The sequence below is a fragment of the Colobus angolensis genome, unplaced genomic scaffold (genome assembly GCF_000951035.1).
Source record: "Colobus angolensis palliatus isolate OR3802 unplaced genomic scaffold, Cang.pa_1.0 Scaffold82, whole genome shotgun sequence".
Classification (NCBI taxonomy): Eukaryota; Metazoa; Chordata; class Mammalia; order Primates; family Cercopithecidae; genus Colobus; species Colobus angolensis.
Window position 1 is genome coordinate 1,374,099 of NW_012122043.1, and position 16,637 is coordinate 1,390,735.

Sequence of the window (16,637 nt, forward strand, 5' to 3'; positions counted from 1 at the left end):
CGGAGAGCGATTAAGAGCTCTGGGCCTGCCCACAGCTTCTCTCCTTCAGGACTGCAGAGGGTTCCTTGTGAGCGTTGCTTGGCCTCCTGCTGGCCATCCTACAACTGGGTCATTTTATGTTAGGTGACGCCTCATTGTTTCCCTGTCTAATGGCTGTGGTGGTGGAGAAGGGACTTAGAAAAGGCCGCAGCCCTTGCATTGGTGGTCTCAGAAGTCTCACCAGCCCTGCCTGTGACCTGGGCGAGGTCGTTTGCTGTTCCCTCAGCACTGACTCCTCCATGAGCAGGCGCTGGCTGTCACAGACCATGACAGGACAGAGCCCAGGGCTTTGGGCAGAGGGTCCACTGAGAGCTTTGAAGGCTGGGGAGTGTGGGCGCATACACCGGCAGGCCTGGGGAGTTGTGTAGAGGGGCGGTTGGTGGCCCTCGAATGTCTAGACAGGTGATAGGTGGTAGCTTCACCCAGATGGTGGCAAAGGCACGTCGTGATTCTGGAGGTGGAACCAGCAGGGCCAGCGGGGTGGTCTCTGCACATGGGGATGGGGAGGGGCTACCGGGTTCTGCTTGAGCAGCTGGGAATGAGGGCAAGATTTGGTTTTGAAAATATAGACTTTGGCCGGGCGCGGTGGCTCAAGCCTGTAATCCCAGCACTTTGGGAGGCCGAGACAGGCGGATCACGAGGTCAGGAGATCAAGACCATCCTGGCTAACACGGTGAAACTCCGTCTCTACTAAAAATACAAAAACTAGCCGGGCGAGGTGGCGGACGCCTGTGGTCCCAGCTACTTGGGAGGCTGAGGCAGGAGAATGGCGTAAACCCGGGAGGCGGAGCTTGCAGTGAGCTGAGATCCGGCCATTGCACTCCAGCCTGGGTGACAGAGCAAGACTCCATCTCAAAAAAAAAAGAAAAAGAAAATATAGACTTTGTGACCCCTATCAAAGTGGGCTGTGATGAGGCCATGGCTGCTTTGGGACCCCTGGGCGGTACAGGCGGGTGGTCGGTGTGCCAGGACATGCCCTGGTTGTCACTGAGCCACGGGTGGCAGCTTCGGTCAGGGGCCTGCTGCCCGCTCTTGTTCCTGTGCCCTCACTTTGACTGCGGGGTGGCCCAGCCTTGCTCTGCCCACAGCCACCTCAGGGGACAAGCTGGGCTCCAACCATTTGCTCCATTTCTCCTGCAGCCGATGAAGAGGCCCCCGATTATGGCTCTGGCGTCCGCCAGTCGGGAACTGCTAAAATCTCCTTTGACGACCAGCATTTTGAAAAGGTACCAAGCTCCCTCCCAAGTCCCAGACCTGGAGGTGCCTGGCGCCCACTGGAGTCCTGTGCACTTTGCTCCTCTAGCGCCCCTGTCTCATCCCACGGGCCTTAAGTCCTCTTGGGGTTCTTCCCTCTGGTCCAGAGCACTGAGCCTGCCCTGTCTCTAAGCACACCACGCCCCCTTTCCCGGGTTTGCCCTGACCCCTGGATCCGCCCATCTCCCACCAAGACTGCTCCAGGGTCCAAGCTGGGGCACAGAGCAGGTGGACAACACTAGCCTCCAGAACAGACACTGAGGTGCAGCCATCCCCACCCTGTCTCCCTTCTCTGGGGCAGCTCTCCTCTGGGTCCCCACAGGACAGCCCGTTCCCACTGACCCCTTCGCCTGCTCCCTGCCTGCCACCCAGTGAGAATGAGGGGCCCCCTGAGGCTGCCTACCTGCGGTCCTCATGTGAAGGGCCGGCGCTGTGTCCAGTGGCACCTGGACCACTCAGTCTCCTCTTCCGCTCTTGAGAGAGAGATTGGTGGAGGAAGTCCCCAAAGTGCACCCCAGGCCATGCTCAGGTGGCTCCTGCCCCCAGCTTCTTAGACTCACTTCTCACCCGTGCCCACCCGGCCGTGCCGTCACCCAGAACCTGGGTGACCTACTCCGTGAGCGAGGTGGTCTGTCTGCCCAACACCTTTTCTCTTAGAGGGGCTGTTGGTGTTGGGGATGCCCAAGAAGGGGAGGGGAGAGAGCTAACCTGCTGGGCAAGGGACCCTGGCAGGCGGGGGTCCAGCTGAACTGAAGACCAGAGTAGAGAGGCGGGCGGTGAGTTGTTTCCGGGACAGCTCAGACCTCACATAACCATAGGCTATAGAATCCAAAAACACACGTCTACAGCAGGGGAAACTGAGGCCTGGGGAGGTGGGTGCCCCCCACAAGGCAGGGGCAGGTCTAGTGCGTGGGTTCATGGAGGCCCCAGCGCAGGCTCTGGGTGGCACAGCCCTCCGGTGGGCCTGTGACAGGGTCTGCGGTGCCCCTCCCCAGCCGGCTCCTGGTTCTCTCTGACTCTGGTCCCCCTCTGATCAGTTCCAGTCTGAGTCTTGCCCCGTGGTGGGGATGTCCCGCTCGGGAACCTCCCAGGAAGAGCTTCGCATCGTGGAGGGCCAGGGCCAGGGCGCAGACGTGGGGCCCTCAGCCGACGAAGTCAACAACAACACCTGTTCAGGTGGGTTCCCCAACCCAGCTTCCCAGGGTGCGGGGCACGCTGAGACCTGGTTCCTGAGCCCGGCCCAGGGCTGTGGCTGGAAGACGATATGGTCTGGAGGTCCATGACTCTCCTTGACTCCCAGCAGCGGTGCCCCCAGAAGGCCTCCACCTAGACAGCTCCGAGAAAGCCGCCCTGGACGGGCCCCTGGACACTGCCCTGGACCACCTCCGCCTGGGCAGTACCTTCACCTTCCGTGTGACAGTCCTGCAGGCGTCCAGCATCTCTGCCGAATATGCTGACATCTTCTGCCAGTTCAAGTGAGCCCCTGCTGCCTTTGTGTCCCCATGCCGCACAGGGACTCTGTGTCCAAGGCTCCCCTGCCTGGGCGCTGAGCAGGGTGCAGGCCATGTTGGTGCCATGTCGGCCCAGCCCCAGCGCCCTGAATGCCCCAGCGCCCTCATGTGAGGCGATTCCACCTGGGAAGGTCTCGTCCCAAGTCCCCCACCCCATACCAAAGCACTTCTTCTGCTTTGCAGCTTCATCCACCGCCACGATGAGGCCTTCTCCACGGAGCCCCTGAAGAACACAGGCAGAGGCCCCCCACTCGGCTTCTACCATGTCCAGAACGTACGTCCCTGGGGGCTTCTCCCCATCCCTGCCACTGACCAACCCTCCCAGGGCCTCTCTGAGCATGGCTCATTCTCCCTCTTCTGAACACCAATTGTGGGCCAGGGCTGCACTGAGCACCAGGAACTCCAGTGCCAGGCAGGGTGTAGGAGTGATTTCTGGGCAGTGGGAGACCCTTGATGGGTTTACAACTGGGGGTTGGGGGCTGCTCAGAGCCCCTGAGAGCTGCCTATGGTGAGCGTAGAGCCGACAGGGAGCTGGATGCAGGTGCAGTGCAGTGGGGCCTGGGGTTTGTACTGAGGGTTGCGGGTGCTCAGCGAGGGCAGCCCTGTCTTGAGTATTGGGAATGGGAAGGAGGCAGGGTCACAGGGGCTGCAGGGTGCCGGCAATGTCCTGAGAGGTCTGGAAAACTCCAGGCAGGAGAGTGATGGCAGCTGGGCTGCTAGGTTGATGGAGAGGAGGGGCCTTTAGGGCAGAGCAGCTCCTCCTGGAGGCGGGAGAACTGGGCTCCTGGGGCAGCAGGGGCAAGAGGTGCCTAACGGTGATAAGGAAAGCTACCAGGGAGCCAGGCTTTCAGTGCCAGGCCACGGGTGTAGATTTGACAGGGCTGATAACCCGGAGACTCAGTGGGTTAGTTGGCTGGGACTTCTGTCACAAAGCACCATAGATGGGGGCATCTAAAACAACAGAAATGTGGCCTCCCACGGCTCTGGAGGCTGGAAGCTCAGGATGAGGGTGTGGGCAGAGTCGCCTCCTTCTTAGGCCTCTGTCCTTGGCTTATGGAACAGCTACCTCTTCCTTGTGTCTGTCCGCGTGGCCCTCGCCCTGTGTGTGTGTCTGGGCCCAAACTTTCCCTTTTCATAGGGACAGCAGCCATGCTGGATTGGGAGCTACTCTGATGACCTCTCTTTCACTCCGTTATCTCTGTAAAGGCCCTATCTCAGGATACACTCTCCTTCTGAAGTCCTGGGGTTAGGACTTCAACATATGAATTTGGTGAAGGGGACACGGTCCAACCCGTAACTCTTGCTGAGTGGGGCAGGGCCCAAGAAGGGGCGCCCTGCAGAGACCAGCACTGCCTCTGTCACCTTTCCCAGCTCTGTGTTCTGAAAGGGCGGCTGACCACACGGCCCCCGTTCATCCTGGGGAGAGAGGCCGAGGGACACACTCCAGAGTCCGTCTGGGGCATGTGGTGGGAGGAGGGGCTGGGCTGAAGGGCCTAGAGGAGGCTGCTGCCCCTGGGCAGAGGTGGGCCCAGCTAGGGGTCCCAGATCTGGGCCTGATGCACTTAGCTCACAGATGTGACTCTCCTTCCCCCTTGAATGTGGCCTGGCCATGCCCTCCTGTCCTCCCACCTGCCTGCCCACCAGATCGCAGTGGAGGTGACCAAGTCCTTCATCGAGTACATCAAGAGCCAGCCCATTGTGTTCGAGGTTTTCGGCCACTACCAGCAGCACCCGTTCCCGCCCCTCTGCAAGGACGTGCTCAGGTCAGTGCCCTGGGTCGGGGATTCGGGGTTGCTGTCCTCAAAGCCTCTGCCTGGATCTTTTCATCCAGCTGTCTGGAAGCTGCAGAGCCTGTGCACCCCCTGAAACCCACCTCCCCTGCCAATCCAGGAGGCCTTTTGCCCAGGGCTGGCAGGACTCGGAGAGCGATTAAGAGCTCTGGGCCTGCCCACAGCTTCTCTCCTTCAGGACTGCAGAGGGTTCCTTGTGAGCGTTGCTTGGCCTCCTGCTGGCCTGGGCAGTGTGCAGGGGCTGCCAGCTGTAGGATGCTGGGGTGGCCCCAGGGAGACGACTTCTGCTGCTGACCAAGGACCCCAGGAAAGGGGCCCAGCTGTGCCACACCCTGAGGAAGCCCGGCCTAGCTCCGTCAGTTCATGCAGCCTCCTGAGGCCTGGAAAATGGGGGCTCAGAGAGACTTGTGGGGCTGGGACGTGAAGTCAGGACTTCCACTCAGGCCATTTCACCCAGACCTTTGAAGGTGGATGGGAGTGTCTACCCTGGGCCAAGCCGGCCCCTCCTGGGCACCTCGAGTGCAGAGAGAACAGCAGAGAGGCCTCGGGTGGGCGCTTGTCTTCCCACCTCCAACTCCCCTCAGCTGTCAGGGAGCTCAGGGGCCCTCCGGGGTGTCAGGGAAAGAGAAGGGCAATGCAGGCTTTGTTTTGGGGCTGCTTGTCTGTCCTTGGGAGTGCCTGAGGGACTCTGGACTGGAAGCCAGAGCTTGAACCTTGCCCTGGTTTCCTGTGGCCTCTGGGGTGGAATCTGGGGTCCCAAGGGTCTCTCCTCTTCCTCCCACCCAAGCTGGTGAACGGTCTTGGAGAAGAGAGGGCGGGAGGGGGCAGGGATGGGCACCTGGGGCCAGTAGCCCTCTGTCTCCTTCTGACCCCTCCCACCCAGGGTCCCACAAACACCTCACACTGGTGTTTCTTTCTCCACAGCCCCCTGAGGCCCTCACGCCGCCACTTCCCTCGGGTCATGCCACTGTCCAAACCAGGTAGGAAGGGTCTCTGGAGCCATCTCAGGGCAATGGGTTCCCCTCACTGTGGGTGCTATAGTGGGCTGGGCCCCCGCAGTGGATGCTGTCCTCTGTGACGGGGCTGTGCCCTCCCCTGAGCCTGTCAGGCCTCATGGGGTCCCCATGGAGCAAGGGTCTGCCCTGTGCCCAGAAAGTAGCCTGGAGCTGGTGGCAGAGGTGTGGGGAGCCGAGGAAGGAAGACAGCAAGGCAGTTGGGGGCTTTGACAGGACTTCAGGCATCTCAGCTGAACACAGAGAGGTAGAGATTTGGGGGTGAAGGGCAATCTAGAAAGCTCCTTCATGGGGGTCCAAGGCTGGAGGTGGGAGTGACAGTGTGGGGTCAGTCAGGGAGGAGTATTTGTCAGAGCTTTTGCCTGGAGCCTCTGCCTGTGAGAACAGGTGGGTCGTGGAATAGCACTTGAGATTCATTGGCTTTTAGTTAAAAGAGTGGAGTTTATTCCCTGCGAGACCAAAACCCGAGGACATGGTTGGGGGAGAGCTAAAGGCAGCCAGACTGAGGCCCTCACAGCCCAGAAACCCTCCTGAAGGAGGGAATGTGGCCCCAGAGGGTAGGGGCCTGTGTGAGAAGCTGCCTCTGCAGCTGGTGGTTGGAGGCACTGGGTCTGCGCACGTGGTGACGAGGTGTCAGCCTCTTGTGCCTGTCTTGCAAGGACCCTGTCCTTTGACCCTGTAAGATGGAGGTTTGCAGGCTGAGGACACTGTGGAGGACACCCTCCAGCTGCTGCAGAGCCGGTCCCTGGTCTGTACAGGTTTTGTGGCCCGCAGTATGGGTTCCCTGAGATTCAGTCTTCCCCACAGCCTGCAAGAAAGACCTGTAGATACGTATTTGTAGGGGAGGCGGAGGAGGCTCAGCAGGGACTTGCTAGAGGAGGACCTGTGTGATGGGTCTCAGAGAAGGGAGTGGTGGACAGAGGTGGGTGAAGGATGTGAGGACAGAGGCTGTTTGTCAGGAGCTGGACACAAGTGGAGGGCCAGTGGGAGCTGAGGGACAGGGCCTCTTGGGCCAGGCCTGGGTACTGGTGAGATGTGCTTGGACTGGTGCAGTAGGCTGTAGCCAAGCTGTGGTGTAGGCGATGGGCCTGGCAGCACGGCAGAGGGGCCCCGTGAGGGTTGTGGGGCTTTTGAACAAGTGTATCTGTGGCTGCACTGTTGGTTCTTGGAGTCTTGACCACTGTCCTTCTCATGAGCTGTGCCCAGTGTACATGGCCACGTGCCTTTCCTAGCCGGGGCACAGAGAACGTGAGCATCCGTGTGATGTGCTGAGGCCACAGTATGCCCAGGACCCCGTGTATCTTGGGAATGGCTGGGGTTGGCTGGTTGTTTCCCTTGAGGAGGGGGAGGTGCCCTCACTGCCTCTGAGCCCCCTTGGCCCTGGCACCTCCTCCTTGAGTGTGCCCTTGGCACGTGTTGGGTCAGGTCTCCCATCCACACATGCCGCCTTCCTGTCCCTACAGTACCCGCCACCAAGCTCAGCACGCTGACGCGGCCCTGTCCGGGGCCCTGCCACTGCAAGTACGACCTGCTGGTCTACTTCGAGATCTGTGAGCTGGAGGCCAATGGCGAGTGAGTGCCGGTGCTGGGATCCCCAGGGTGTGAGTGTGGGGGGATGGGGCAGAGAGGGACGAGGACCTGAGCTGCCTGAGGGTTGCCAGCATCCAGAGTCGTTCTTCCAGCAGGTGTTCACTGCAGACCTCTTGTGGGCCCAGCCTCATCTTGGTCCTGGGGAGTAAAAGCAGACAAAGCTCCCCGCTGTCCTGGAGGAACGGGCATGGAGGGCAGGGAGGTGCTGGACAGATAAGCACCTGAACTGGTGGCCCGTGGTCCTGAGCACTAGGACAGCACACCAGGGTGTGGGTCGGGGACGGGGCGGCAGAAGGCACTCACAAAGTGATCAAGGGACTTTTGAGCAAAGACCTGAAGGAGGTGGGAGGGGAGCCCTGAGGCCCTGGGTAGGCAGGTTCCTGGGCCCCAGTGCTGAGGCCAGTGGGGGTCTGCCTGGTGCCTTGGGGGCAGCTGGGAGCTGGGCTGTGGCTGGCAGCTCAGGGTGGGGCCTGGTGGAGACTCAGGTCCTTGCCCAGAGTGGGACAGGAGCCTTAGAGGTTGGAGCAGACGAGCCCATCTGCTAGGATTTCCTCTGGATCCTCTGGTCTTGGGTTGCGGATCTGCAGGGCACCAGGGGAAGCAGAGGACCCTTGGGAACTTACAAAGATCCAGCCCAGAGGGACCAGGCCGTGCCATACTGTGTCTCCCTGTTGGACACCCTGACAGTCCAGTGGGCAGGGCTGGGAGGCAATAGCCAAGGAGGCCTGGTGGGTTTCTGCGCTCAGCTGACCCTGGTCTCCATGGATCAGGCTGCCTGATCTTCACCAGAGGGAGCTGCTGATTTTTCCCTGTTTTTGCTCCTGTCCACTGTGTCCTGTGCTGCAGGGAGGGCAGGGAGGAGGGGCTGGCCGCTCCTCACCTGTGTCTCTCTCTTCCAGTTACATCCCAGCCGTGGTGGACCACCGTGGGGGCATGCCATGCATGGGGACCTTCCTCCTCCACCAGGTGTGAGCCCCTCCCTGCCCCTACCCTGCGTGTGTCCCCCTCCCTGACCCCAAGTGGCCCCCTGAGCCGTCTGACCATGTCCTCTCACCTGGCACCGGCAGGGCATCCAGCGACGGATAACAGTGACACTGCTGCACGAGACAGGCAGCCATATCCGCTGGAAGGAAGTGCGCGAGCTGGTCGTGGGTGAGCACAGTGTGGGGGCTGCCTTGGGGGGTGGGGCCAAGCTGGTGGGAAGAGTACAGACCCTGAGCTGGATGCCTGGGTTCTAATCACACCTCTGCATCTGTTACTGCGTGACCCTGGCCAAGTCACATAACCTCTCTGTGGGTCACTTCCTCGTCTGAAAAGGAGAGCCTTGGACCTGGGTGGCGATCTGCAAATTTCTGTTTAATCAGTGTATTGGACTTCTGGGGCTGCCGTGACAAAACGCCACAAACCAGGTAGCTTCAAACAGCAGACATGTATCATCTCACACTTCTGGAGGCCCGAAGTCCAAAATCAAGGTTCCAGCAAGAGACTCCCTCTCTGAAACCTGTTGGGGAAAATCCTTCCCTGCCTCTGCCAGCTCCTGGTGGTGGCCAGAATCTTGGGTGACCCCGGCCTGCAGACGCATCACTGCATGTTCCCAGGCTGCTCCTGTCCGGTGTCTTGCTGTAGCCCTTTCTCCGGAGGACATCAGGACATCTGGCAGGTTGGATTAGAGGCCTACCCTGCTCCAGGGGTTGACTGCATCTTTACTCAGCTTGATCACCTTTGCAAGCCCTGCTCCCAAATAAGGTCCCGTTTGGAGGTCCTGGAGGGTAGGACTTCCACGTCTATTCTCCGGGGTCACAATTCCGCCCATAACCATCACCAAGGATCTTATACTCTTTTCTTCCATGACCTCATGTTTTGAACTCAGGTCCACCAAATGTTTCCTTTGCTAAGGTGGAAATTTGTCTTCTCAATTTTCATTCAAGGAGGCAGACAGTCATCCGCTCAGTGTGTCACTGACAGTCATCCGCTCAGTGTGTCACTGACAGTCATCCGCTCAGTGTGTCACTCGCATGAGGTCAGCCCGGCCCTGCCTTGCCCCAGGCATTGCCATGGCTGGGCCGGGTGACCGCTCAAGGTGACTTCCCTGGGGCTGGACCCGTCACCCTGTGTCCCAATGCAGGACTGCAGACAGGAGGTCCAGGCACACCAGGATACATGCTTATGTTTTACAAGTTTTGTGTCTAATTTCACATGAATGAGAAAGTCATGGAACAAGCACCCAAACCCTCCTTTCAGAGGTTGTTTAGGGCAAGCCTAAAAAGAGTGAATTGATTTACAGGCAGAATGTTAGCAAATACACAGCCTATGGACCCGGCCCCATGGTAGTTGAGGAACGATCCCTGGGGCACCACTCCGCCATATTCTGAGTCCTGGTCTCGCTTCCCTCAAGGCAGACAGGAGAGAAGGAAGCGGGGAAGCTGGATCTGCATGGTTGAAAGGACGCATCCTCTGGGCCTCGGTCTGTCACCCCTCAGACCCTGCCTGCTCACACCCCACATACTTCTCCCCACCTCCTTTCTAAAAAGGCCAACAGGAGTGTCTGTTTATGTGGGGTGGGAGGATCAGGGATGCTATTTAAGGGGATTTGGGGAGATATGGTATGAACCCCAGTGCCCCCCTTCAGGCTAAGAGGTTTGGGCTCAGCCTCTCTGGGCTTCATGACCGAGCAGCCCTGTGATTGGCAAAGAGCGGCCAAGTCACTTTCTGGGGAGCACCTAGCGTCTCTCCTGCTCCTCCCCTGGGACCTGATCTCACTGTTCACAGCCTTCTCCGAGCTCAGCATCCCTCCCAAGAGGGCCATGGGACTTTCCAGCCCTGTGAGTTGGACAAGACTGTGGGCACGGAGTCAGTGAAAGGGGTGAAAGTCAAGGAGAGACCTCAGGTGTCCATGAGCAGGGAGTGGGTGCACCCTTGGAGGCAGGGGAGGGAATCGAGGTGCGGACAACAGAAGCTCAGGACCCCAGCCCAACCCCTGGCACTCTGCCCAGACCAACAGGCTCATGGGTGTCAGTTTTGTGGGCCAGGTACTTGGTCAGACTCAGAGCAGTCTGAACACTGCTCAAGTGCAGGCCCCGAGGGCTGGGAGTGGCTGCGCTCCCCTCCCCGAGGGCTGGGAGTGGCTCTGCCCAGGCAGCAATCCCTGCAGCTGAGCTGCTTCCCCGCCATGGGTGCTGCCCCAGCATGGACCCAGAGGGCCCTGGCGTAGGGAAGGGCACTTTGCTGGGATCCACCTGCCTCCTCCCAGGACCTAAGTGCTGCAAGGTCATGGGTCGGAGTTCCAGCAATGGGCTGAGGCAGGCTCAGTGTGCACCTGTCAACACAAAATCCTAGCATGTCCTGGGTTTTGTCTTGTCCGTGCGTGGAGGAGAGGGAAGCCTGTCGTTCCTTCCTGATGCAACAAAGAAAATGTACACATGTTTGTTTACTCCTTTGAATGAGCAGAACTGTAACTGTCTGGCCAAGAAATTACTAGATGAAGCCACTAGGCAGTTTTCCTGCCTGATAAGAGTTCTGGTGTCTTTCACAGAGACAGACAGACACCCCCAGTGCATGCATCTTAGCGGGCTCTCCTGGAAATGCCCCTTGTAAGAAGAGGTTATATGGCACAGATAGTGTCCTCTCCTCTCCCCTCCCGTCCCTCCCCTCCTCTGCTCTTCTTTCCCTGCCTCCCTCCCTCCCTCCCTTTCCTTGTTATTATCATTATTTTTAGGTGTAAGAAGAAGCAGGAACATTCCTCCTCTGTGTCTTGCTTAGCCTTCCTTTTCCAGCAGTCAGGAAGGCCTGTGGTTTCCAGGCTAAGCACCTGCATTTGTCAGTGTGTGTACGGGGTATTCACTGTGGCCGAGAGACAGACAAGAAAGACCGTGGAGCAGTAACTGCACATGGCCCCTGGGTCGCCGAGGGCCCTGCAGGGCCTCCCTGTTCCCCCTGGCACCGCCTTTGACCGATGCTTTAGTGACCATGTGGGGAGCTGGCTTGCTGACAGCACCCTCACCTGAGGCAGCCAGCAGGGTCCAGGGTCCCACCTGCCCCCTGGGAAGTGACCCGTGGCCCGTTGCCTTTTCTGCAGGCCGTATCCGAAACACTCCAGAGACTGACGAGTCCCTGATCGACCCCAACATCTTGTCTCTCAATATCCTCTCTTCCGGATACATTCACCCAGCCCAAGATGACCGGTGAGTTGGAGACTCCCTGGAGACAGGCCCCAGGGCACGTTCCCAGCCTGCCAGGCCCTCGGCCAACCCGGCACAGGGTCCAGCCACACAACGTGACCCGCTCAACGCTCTCCTGTCCCTCCCTCCTGGCACCTCCAGGAGCTGTGCGGTGAGGGGCTGGTGACCTCTGCGCCCCCGACTCCTCGTTTGTGCACCCCGTCGCTGGTTCAGGCATCATCCCCATGCCCATTTGTTCATCACCAAGCAGAGGGGGCCAGCTCAGGGGCTGGAGGATGAGCTGAGTGCTATCCTCAGGAGTTTCGTTGTTGGGTGGTGTGGGGACGAGTGGCTGTATATCCAAGGACCATGCTGCTGTGGGCAAGTCAGTGGCCTCTGGCAGGCGTCCTGGGGCTAGGGGTCGAGCAGCTGGGGTGGGGCGCCCACAGGCACTGCTTGGCACAGGCCCCTCACCACCAGGCTGCTCCTTTCTACACTCCCTTGCATGGCCAAGACCCCACAGTCTGGGCAGTCCCAGTCCGACCTCATTTGGGCTGGGGGTTCGGCGCTCTGGGATGTCTGTGGCAGCCCTATCAGGGTCTGCTGGGGTTAGGGGATGGGAGAGGGAGGCAGCCCCTGAGGTTGGCCTGGGCAGGTGGCTCAGCACTACCAGGCACAGCCCTGGTGGGTGGGGATGTCCCTCAGGCTCCACTGCATCCCAGATGCTGCCTTCCAGGTGCTTGGGGAAAGTGGGGCGGGGGCTCCGGTGTCCAGTCCTGGCTGATCCCTGGGGGCTCAACCTGGCTCATGAACAAACCCAGAGGGGACCCTCAGAGCTGGAGCTGCAGGTGTCTCCATGGCTGTGTTTGTAGGAAAACATCTTTGAGGGCCTCCCTGCAAGGAGAGTCAAGGTCATAAGGAAGGAGGGTGCTGGGGGGTGTCGTCTCCTATTCTGACTTGGGTCCAGACAGAGCTTGGTTTCATCAGAAACACCCAGAAAGTGGGCTATCGGGGCTTAGCACTGCAGTAAGGAGGGCACTGCAGGGGCAGCCAGGGCAGGGGGCAGCTGGATAGTCAGGGTAGGCACAGCGCTGAATAGTAGGGGGTGGGGGTCTGACAGAGACCTGGGCAGGGCGGATGCAGCTCTGGTCCCAGCCCTGCCTGTGGCCTTCCAGAGGGAACTTGCCCTGCACTCATGTCCACAGGAGGGTGGAGAATTCGGGGGTGCTCTATGTGGAGGTGGCGCCATGATGGGGGGAGCACGTCTGGGAGAGGGGGAGGTGAGGCAGACCAGGTGGGATGGGTCGGGGCTTGGGGGCTTCCTCGTGCCTTGCTTCTCCTGCCACCATGAGAACGCTCCCTGGTGAGGCGTGGAGAAGGCCTGGAGCCCCCAGCACGGGCACTGCCTGCAGGGTATGGGCTGCTGTCCCTGGGCTGTGGGGGACCAGGAACTGGAGTCGGGGTGGGGCCCAGAAGGGCAGGTCTGCTATGTGAGACGTGCTTTGGATCCTGGGAGATGACCTCATTACCTGATTTTCCTGACCTCTGACCCTCCCTCAGCCCAGGCAGCTCCTGGGGTGGGGTGGGCAGGGCCTCTAGCCCCCCAGCCCCACCTGCTATCTCCCTGCACAGAGGGCTGAGTTTCTGGGGTCTTCCTCAGATCAGCTGCCATGGGCGACATAGGAGGGAGCAGCTCATGGCTGGACCTCAGGCCCCTGTTCCTGGAGGCCCGAGAACCTGTCACTGAAGGGGCTTTGGCCCTCGGCTTTGGCCCTCGCTTGGCTCCTGCCCGTGCTGGCAGCTCCCTCCCCCAGCCCTGCCCTGGAGCAGTCTCGGGGACTGTCCTCTGCTGGCACCCCCAGGCAGGCACCATCCTGTGGCTTGGCTGACCAGGCCAGTGGGCCTTCCTGTGCCGTGGACGGTGCTGGCGTCCTCAGCCCCGTGAGGGGCTGGGCTGCTCCAAGGCCTCTCTCCCCGACATGCAGAGGCTCAGGAGCCCCGGCTTCTGGCTCCAGCCTGGGGCCTCGGCCGCCCATGCGCTTTGCCATGGCCTTGCCTCCCACCTGCTCCAGGCCCCGTGCTTTGCAGCCTCCCCGGCTCAGAGTGGGCCTGTGGCCACAGGCCGCTTCCCTCTGCCTGTCCCCTGCCCCGCTCCCGCTGCGCTGCCCGGCCCTCACTAACCGTGTGATTGTTTGTGTTTTGCAGGCAGTTTCTTGATTCGGACATACCTAGGTATCATCTGTGTCCCTTGGTTTCATTTCAGCCTCTTCTTTCCTCCCTGCTCCTCCCCTGACCGCCCCCCACACCCCTGAGAAGTTAACTTCCAGCTTCCTGGACTCCTCACACACGTGCTCACCTGTCCTCCTGTTCCTCCCGTCTTCTTTCTTTTTATTCTCTTGGAATCTTGGTTTGATTTCTTTATTGCTTTCCCACCCCGTCCTCTTGGCTGAGTTCCTTCTTCCCCAACTCCTGATTCTGGCTGCTTTGTAGTTTCCTGCTCCCCAGTAGACACTGGCTGGCCTCCTGCTCCTCCTGCCCCAGCCTTGCCCGCCCCGCACCACACCTAGCCCTGTGGATGGGCGTGGCATCCCGCACGCTGCTGGCTGGCCCACTGCCCTTGGCTGCACCACCCTGTGAGGACCAGCCCCACTCCCCTCTCCCTGCAAGTGGCCTTAGCAGGCAGAGCCGTGAGCACAGGGGATGGGGAAGGGCAGACAGGAGCCAGCCCAGGAGACCCTCACACTCCGGCACATTCCACAGCCTCTCGTGAGTCCCTCGCCTGGCTGGGCCAGGAGGAGGGACAGCGGCTCCAGCCACGCTCCTCTGGCTGTGGCCACCAAGCATCCTTTTGTGGAAGTGGCGGGTGGTGAATTCATGAAGAGACCAGAGAGTCCCAGACTCAGGTTGTCCAGCAGATTCCCTTTTCCCCGGCTGCATGCCAGCCTGGGGCAGGGAGTCGGCGAGACCCTGGGGATGAAGGGCCTCCAAGTCCCTAATCCAGTCACTGGTGAGAACTCGCGTCTGTTCCAAATGGAAGGTCAAGGCTGCCTGCTCCTGTGTCCTGCATGACTGTGGCCAGCGTCACGGCAGTTATCCTGTGGGGTGGTGTCTGTGAAGTGAACTGAGCAGCAGAAGGCCTTTCAGACCAGTGTTGGCCTTTAAGCCCTGTAGTTGGGAGGTGTGAGGCTGCTCTGGCACAGAGCCCCAGGGCAGTGGGGCTTGGCCAGCACTTTCTGAGGCCACATCCTTGTCAGTTCATGTTGCTATGGGTCAGGACAGATGACTGACAACTGTGGCTAAGGGACCATGGCCAGGAGAAGATTCTACCCAGGGGTGGCAGGGCCAGAGTCCCCGTTGCCATGGTCCCTTGAGCATGTGCACACACACCTCTTTCCATGAACAGATCTTTTCCGAAGGCTGCTGCACCAGCTCTCCCTGGGGACCTGGATGCAGCAGAGACCCTGTCAAGGGACCCTGTGATGGTGGCTGCACTGAGGAGGGAGCACAGCCCTGCAGGGCCTGAGCAGGGGCCTCCCTCTGCCTGCAGTGAGTCCAGCGGGCTTGCAGGAGGAGGAGACGGCATCTAGCTAGCTGGTCCTGGAGTCAGCTGGCCTGCCTCTGGGAGTTTCCCCATGCTCAGAAAGATCTGGGTTTGGGGAGCCCATCAGCTTGGGCTCTAATTTAGGAGCTGCTTTCTGGGCACGGGGATGTTTCCAGCCCGTCAGTGTCATCTCATGGCAGGGGTTGTCTGTATTTTGTTTAAGTTTGAGCTGTGCAGTGTTTAGGTCCCACACCCTCTGCACATTTGAGGGGGTGCTCAGGCTGGTCCCAGACACCCCCAGGTATAAATAAACGTTAGCACCTCCAGAAAGGCTCCTGTAACGCAGGCAAACGATGGCACTGTGGGAGGAGAGGAACTTTCCCTCCCTTGCCAGCGCCTGGGCTTTGGGGGCCCATGTACCTGTACCCGAGTGAGGGATTGGGCCCTCTTGTGGCTGTTCCCCCATTCCAGAATGAGCTTGCCGGCCCACACTCCATGGGCAGCAGGCTTGGGACTTGGCCTGCGTAGACTTCAAGCTCAGGGCGTGAAGAGGGGAGGAGAGGGTGGTGTTGGAGTCCTGAGAATCAGACTTGAACGTCCTTCCTGGAGCCCTGTTCTGCCAGGCCTGGTCTGCCAGACCGTGATGGGCAGTGCTGTGGACCAGCAGATGGTGGGTGTGGTGCAGGGCGTCTCATCCCAGACACCTGCAGTGGGCAGGGACCCTGAGGCCTTACAGTGGAGCCATTTGCTGACTGTGTGGATGTGGATAAGCAGGGGCTCTGGTAGAGCCTTGTTTCCATCCCCGAGCGTGAGGATGGTGATAGCCCCTGTGCTGAACCGTTGTGAGAGAAGAGGAGAGGATGCTGGGGAGGCGCTCGGTGCAGGGCCGGCACCTGTCACTTTCTACATGTGAGTCGCACTGTTGGTGTCACGACTGCCTGGCTGGCTGTCACTGTAAAACTCCGTGGTTCCTGAGCAAACGTGTTTCTTATCCCAGTCATTACCATTGTGCTCAGGGGGCTGCACTGGGAAGCTGTGGGTGTCTCTCATACGCGTGTGCGCACACACACAGTGCAGGGTGAAGACCGGGTGTATGTGATGTACTCCTTGTTTGTAGAGAGATTTGCTCCAACCTCCTACCCTATATTCTTACATCTTACCCAGGGTCATGTAGGCTGCCTGCCCCAGGGCCACAGGGGTTGACCTGCATGGAGCAGGAGTCAACAGGGGCCTTCAAAGCCAGGGTGTCTCCCTGAGATGGTGACAAGGAGCCAGGGAGCAGCAGGGCCCATGGCCACCCTGGCCACCCAGCAGCATGGGGGCTTGTTTCTCCAGAGAAACGGTCCAGCTCTGATGTCCTGAGGCTTCTCCAGCCTTGTCGAGAAGGTCCAGCGGCAAGCTCCTGTTGAGACCCTGGACCTCAGTCTCCCCTCTGTCCTTCCCTGCTGTGCCACTGGTGGGGCTGCAACATTCACCCACACGGTCATTCATCTTTCACATGTGACTCAGCCACTCATGTGAGCCACATCCTGTGGGATTAAAGGCAAAATCAGGAAAAGTCTGTCCCGGCGGGTCAGAGCCTGGCTAGGAAGCTCATTCACCCTCTCATCCCTCCCTCATCCCCTCATCCCTTCCTCATACCCTCATCTCATCCCTTTCTCATAACCTCATCTCTCCCTCATCCATTCCTCATCCCTTACTCTTCCCCATCCCCTTATCCCGCCCTCATCCCCTCTCATCCC

At 59.9% G+C, this 16,637-nt stretch overlaps 1 protein-coding gene across 1 annotated transcript in view; it reads left to right on the forward strand.

Annotated features, from left to right (window-relative positions):
* Positions 1 to 16,637, forward strand: part of KIF1A (kinesin family member 1A) — a 107,919-nt gene that overhangs the window by 74,172 nt on the left and 17,110 nt on the right. Inside the window, exons 27-36 of the mRNA XM_011929570.1 lie at positions 1,180 to 1,265; positions 2,337 to 2,463; positions 2,612 to 2,768; positions 2,988 to 3,078; positions 4,449 to 4,567; positions 5,519 to 5,574; positions 7,071 to 7,179; positions 8,097 to 8,163; positions 8,265 to 8,349; positions 11,273 to 11,378. Of these exons, the coding sequence (XP_011784960.1) occupies positions 1,180 to 1,265; positions 2,337 to 2,463; positions 2,612 to 2,768; positions 2,988 to 3,078; positions 4,449 to 4,567; positions 5,519 to 5,574; positions 7,071 to 7,179; positions 8,097 to 8,163; positions 8,265 to 8,349; positions 11,273 to 11,378 (1,003 nt within the window). The remainder of the gene's footprint in view (positions 1 to 1,179; positions 1,266 to 2,336; positions 2,464 to 2,611; positions 2,769 to 2,987; positions 3,079 to 4,448; positions 4,568 to 5,518; positions 5,575 to 7,070; positions 7,180 to 8,096; positions 8,164 to 8,264; positions 8,350 to 11,272; positions 11,379 to 16,637) is intronic.